We start from the raw sequence: 5,946 nt of genomic DNA, 5'->3' as shown, positions 1-5,946 counted from the left end.
CTTCCTCTGGTTTGTCTGGATTTTGTCAAAAAGACGTGTTTAAGACTGGCTACGTGCGCTAGCACTAACATGGGCCCTTTTAAGTGAATTCTGCTAATCATACTACCTGCCTTGGACACCAGGTTTTCAAGGAGGGAGATGTCGATTAATATGCAACTGCCATGCTAATGTTTTGCTTACAGTGTAAGAAATGTAGGCAGTATACAGAGATTAGGAATATGAACATTATTGTACCTCTAAAGCAACAGTCACATCATAAAACCTAATGCATTCCTTGTGAGAAGGAAAGGAGAGATAGAGAGAGAGAGAAAATGTCCAGGTCAGGTCTACTAATGTTGTTTATCCACCAAAGAGCAGCCCAGGTCAACATAGCAATTGAAAGACCACCTTGGAGCCTCACTCATGCGGAACAAAGTGTATCTCTGCCTCTTCAAGAACAATAGCTAACTACACACCAGCTGGACAGATTTGTGGAGGTACCACATGGAAGGTCCACAAGAGGCCTCACGCTTAATTGAATTTCCCCTCGTGCTATTTTGGACTTGTTTGTGTTATTCTCATTCTGATGGAATAACCGGGGCCATTAGAGAAAGAATAAATATAATCTTTATTGGTCCTCCGAGGGTTCCTTTTTGGGCGGCTTTTTGTTCCAGTGAAAAGTTAAGCCAAGTTGATTGGAGATGATTAACTGTGTAGTAACATCAGTGAGCCGATCGGAGCGAGACAATCTGGTGCAGATCTGGTGGCTCTGTGCCAAATCTTGGCTAGATTTCTCCCCTATACTCTGCTGCACTTGTTTTGCTTAACTATAAAAGAATCAAAAGTCACATGGGTCGAGTCAAAGGCCTTGAACATTATGACCAATGTGTTTGTCGGAACTAGACCCCATGTATGTGAGTCCACTTGATGTGGTCCTGTGGTTTGGTTCCATGGCCTAAACATGCTTCTACAGAGCAAAGAGCATTTGACCTGAATTTCCTCCATATCTATCTATCTATATGGAATTTCTGGAATATCTGGAAATTTGGAAAGTCTATTCCAGACATGGAAAATCAGGGAATTTTATAATTTTTGGGGCAAAGTCATGAAATATCAGGGAATATTGTTGTAGCAGTTTAAAATGTACTTGCCAAAATACATCAATACAAATATTTCATAATTGGTGTATATCTGGTTATTAGCTTTACTGCTTGGCCAACTTTGTTTATTCAATGCCCATTTATTCATCTCCCGCTCTAAAAAATTAAAAGATTCTTGAACGCTACGCGGCTGATCGAAAAATCATTGGTCGGTATATTGTGCCATTCATTATATAGTAAGTCATGGAAATTCATTTTTTTTGTCAGGGAAAAATCATGGAATTTTACATTTGACTTAGAGTGGGAACCATGACTGTTCATGCCATAAGGCTGATATAAAGATGTCTCCCTGCACTAAGAGGATGAATTAGGGCACCATTGTTTACTGAGAGCTGTGAGCAAATTACACACATGGCATATGTCACTAGGGCCACAGCTCTCCTACTCATAACAAAACCAGCCATCTAATGGACACCTGTGATTTGTCCCTATGATATGTGGAGAGATCCTCTGTCCCCCATATCCTGTGATAGATCATCATGTTAATATCTGCTGAATATGGACTTAGGAGTTTCCCTCTTTTTGGCAAAGTTTCTTCTCTTGAAGTTCTACTTTTTAACTGCCACATTTCCCCGGAGTGTATCAGCAGACCCACAAAAGTGAAAAATGAGATGTGTACAGTGAGAACATCCTCAGTGTCGCTTATCAGTGTCCAAATATTTTGAGGTGTTCTGTTCCGTCAAATGGAAGGCTTAAACGTCCATTTGTCAGCTGTCCAGAGGGTGACCATGGGTCAAATGAACAAGGTTGTACGGAAACTGACATGTTTTTTTTTCACCCACCCTTCCCCTCAGTAGTGGACAGGAACCTCAGACTTTTCTCCTTGTCCTTGCCGTGAACGGTTGAGAGTTCGAATGCCTGGTGGTGACGTTAGCACTGGGATGTAAACTTTGGGAAGGTTCCTCCTTCAGTTCCAGCCCAGGGGGAAAGATGGATTACTGCAGGGGGGTGGACTGTGGGGAGACTGGATGAGGCTCAGTGGGAACCGAGACATCCCTCCTGTCACAAGGAGCATGAGGGGACACTGTTAGACATGGTGCAACAGACCAGGGTTGTTCAATTGATGTGGAAAAGACCTGACGGAACCAAAGCCGAAGAGACAGCTGAAGACATGTTGCTCAGACGCCTTGCTCACATACCTAGTAATTGTGTGTTATTGACTGGTCCTCACAGCATTCATGGAGGTATGGATGTCCTCTGCCTGAGATATGGAGTTATGGATTTCATGAAGAATGCATGAAGAACCTGTGCACAAAGTCACCATTTGATGGATACAGAGGTTCTTCAGCAGAGAAAAGAGTTTTACATGTATATTTCTCTTTTGGACCAAACTGACACCTAATGTCACACAAGTAAGTGGAAGTGCTTTTTGCTGAATTCTGTATTGAATAGTTCACAAGCTGCTCTTCCCTGATATATTCAGTAAGTTCACTGAGAGTTCATGTGAAAGAGGAGACGTTATTACATGCTCTTTCCCTGTTACCCAAGAATCACATAATTGGAATAAATAAACACTCTGTAGATCGGAAGTCTAAAGACTTTAGATTAAGACCCATGCTAAGTTCCTGGAAGCTGATAGATTTGGCCAAACATGTTTACCAGAAATATGCAGTGCCAAATAGATAGAGGCACAGACATGCGGATAGATAGATAGATGAAAGACAGATAGATAGATAGATAGATAGATAGATAGATAAATAGATAGATAGGTAGATAGATAGATGGATGGATATAATAAAGATGGAGGAATAGAGAGAAAGATAATGTCTGGGAGACCAAAAAAGAAAGACAGACCACAAGTAATGAGATCATGAACTCTCTCACAAACTAGGCTGGCAAACTGAAGTACTTTCTATTTTTAGATAGACTGTGGGCAGTTTTATTTAGATTCAACATTTAAAATATGTCAATAGCTGAGTTATTGCCTTAGAAAGGCTTTTTCACATACAAGGATATGTGTTTGGATTGTGTTTAGTTCAGAACAGTTTGGAATCACAGTTTTGAATACTGTTAAGCTTAAAGTTTTTTAGGGTAAAGTCTGGTGATGTTGCCTGACTTCCAAAGTGCCAACAGAAATTTGCCACTTCTAATCTTTGGTTTTCTGTAAATAAGAAACAGCACCATAGCCAAGATAAAGAAACAAAAGTGTGGCCAAACATTTACTCTGTCCCTCAATAAAGCAGGATGTTATTTCTTCCTTGGCCCTTAGGTCATCTTTGTCAGATGTCTAGAGATATTTTTTCTAAAGCTAATTTGCATCCTAAATATTTCATCTTACTGTGTGGTCAGAATGACAGCTTCAAGCAATCACTACATTTTAGATTATGAATTATACTCAAAATCTTTCACCTTTTTGAATCCTTAATTTTTTTTTTTTTCATTTTGATTCTTCCTAGAGATAGAACCATGGGCAACATTGTTGCTTCCACATTAAACATCAACCTCAATGCCACTGACCTCAACGCAACCCAGCACGAAAGCTTGGAAGCCTCATACATCAGAAAAATATCACACCTCGACGAGGACCTCTACCAGGACTTCTACAGCCTCTGGATCACCCTCATGGTGGTCAACACGCTCATGTTCGTGGTGGGTGCCGTCCTCAACAGCCTGGCACTGTACGTCTTCTGTGTGCGGACGCGAGCGACGACTGCCCCGGTGATCTACACCATCAACTTGGCGGTGGCTGACCTCTTGGTGGCGTTGTCGCTGCCAGCACGCATCGCCCTGTACTACAGCGGTGGCCAATGTCAAGCGTGCGTCCACGTGCACACATTCAGCTACTTCGTCAACATGTACTGCAGCATCCTCTTCTTGACCAGCATCTGCGTGGACCGCTACCTGGCCGTGGTGTGGGCGGCCGGTGGGGCATCCAGCCTGCGGTGGCGGAGCCCCGGAGTGGCGCGGTGGGTCAGTGCCGGCGTGTGGATCTTCGCCGTGGTCACCACCTACTCGCTGCAGACCACGGCGGCCATGGATTTCAGCGGCTCGGGCTCGTCATGCTGCCGCCTGCCGCTGCTGTTCGCGCTGACCGTGCTGGAGTTCGTGCTGCCGCTGCTGGCCATCGTGGGCTTCACGGCGCGCGTGGCCTGCGCTCTCGCTGACCGGCGCCTCATGCCACAGAGCCGCGGGCGCCGCCGGCGCGCCGTCCGGCTCCTGGTGGCCGTGCTGCTGGTGTTCGCCGTCTGCTTCACGCCGTTCCACGTGCGCCAGGTGGTGGTCTACTTTGACCTGGGCGACAGCCGGGTTCAGCACGTGGTGGCCTACCACGCCACCGTCACCCTCAGCAGCCTCAACAGCTGCCTGGACCCTGTGGTGTACTGCTTTGTGCCGGACGGCGTGCGCTCGGCCCTGTCCCGGCCGTACCGCTTGGCCTTGGGGGGAAGAGGTGGGGTGGACGGAGGTGAGCCGCGCACTAGCGGAGTCGGCGGGGGGAACGGAGGGGCGGGAGGAGCCGGCGGCAACGGAGAGGGGGAAGGAGATGCAGACAGTGTCCAGCGGAACTCCAGGGCAACGGGGAGGAGCGCCGCAGCTCTGGTCCACAGTGTGGCCACACTGACACTCAACCCCAGTTCTCTGTCATCCGCAGAACTGCCAGTGTGAGGAGGACAGATACACAGACACAGAAATACAACCATGATCCAGGAAGAGAGAGAACCAAAACAGATGTCAGAAAATATGATGGAGAGGACAAGAGAAGGAGGTCTATTGAGCTTTTACACTGACCTGTCCCCTCCACCTTCTTAGGACACCTAGTGGACAAAGTCACAGAGTTACATAAAGACTCAACCTGGAATATTTATTTTAAGACAGATAGGACATCAACCCCACCTACTCATCCGACCTCTGTCCAGATCTACTTTTGAGTTCTGACATTAGCCTATTGACCTGATCAATGATCTCCACTGAACCCACTTTGTAGGCCTTAAAAATCCAATACCTTGAGAAGTGGCATTTTTCTTTTCTTAACCGTATCTTAAACAGAGAAATTGAATTTCCCCTGTGGAAGTTTCAGGCAAATATACATACATTCACTCACGCACATACCAGAGGGAATATTTTTGTTGTTTATTTTTGTCCACACTTATCTTAATGGACGAGTGAAATCATTTGTTTATGGTTTCTTGAGGTCCCAACCACACTGAAATGGCAGCACTTTTAAAGTTCAACCTCTTAAGACTCCACTGGTGGGTAGCTTTCACTGGTGGGTTGTTTTTTTCCGACAGCTTTTAACTTTCAACTGCTCTCTGCCATCTTACTTCACATTGGTCATGGCATTTCCAAACTAAACATTTTTATGACTTGTTTAAAAAGATTGTCGACTTAGAAAGTAACAGGAACACACCAGTCTGCCACCCAGATGATTTTCTTTACACACACACACACACACACACACACACACACACACACACACACACACACACACACACACACACACACACACACACACACACACACACACACAATTCTTAGGACACCTAGTGGACAAAGTCACAGAGGTATATAAAGGCTTCTTTTTAAATGTCTCAACCTGGAATATTTCTTTTCAAACAGATGGGAATGGGAATATGTAAACCACATACACTACCTAATTTCCATTCCACTCCATTATAGACAGAATACCAGCTGAGATCAGTTGCATTGTTTTTTCAAAGGCAGTTTTCAGATCACATTATGTGCTTACATAATTGCAAAAGGGTTCTCGACTTGTAGAAAGAAATGGCTGATCTTTAATGCAATATCTACATTGCCCATAATCAGCAACCATGCATCCAATGTCCCAAAGGCACATTCTGTTTACTAATCT

At 44.9% G+C, this 5,946-nt stretch overlaps 1 protein-coding gene across 1 annotated transcript; it reads left to right on the top strand.

Moving 5' to 3' along the window:
- The first annotated feature begins 3,545 nt into the window (after positions 1-3,545).
- LOC125285731 (G-protein coupled receptor 20) lies at positions 3,546-4,742 on the top strand. The gene is made up of 2 exons (XM_048230300.1): positions 3,546-4,542; positions 4,621-4,742. The coding sequence occupies exons 1-2, from the start codon at positions 3,546-3,548 to the stop codon at positions 4,740-4,742; spliced, it is 1,119 nt and encodes a 372-aa protein (XP_048086257.1).
- Positions 4,743-5,946: the final 1,204 nt, after the last annotated feature.

Source organism: Alosa alosa, chromosome 20, assembly GCF_017589495.1.
Source record: "Alosa alosa isolate M-15738 ecotype Scorff River chromosome 20, AALO_Geno_1.1, whole genome shotgun sequence".
NCBI classification, from domain to species: Eukaryota; Metazoa; Chordata; class Actinopteri; order Clupeiformes; family Clupeidae; genus Alosa; species Alosa alosa.
Note: the sequence above shows the minus strand (reverse complement) of the source record. Positions and strands in the feature narration are given on the sequence as shown.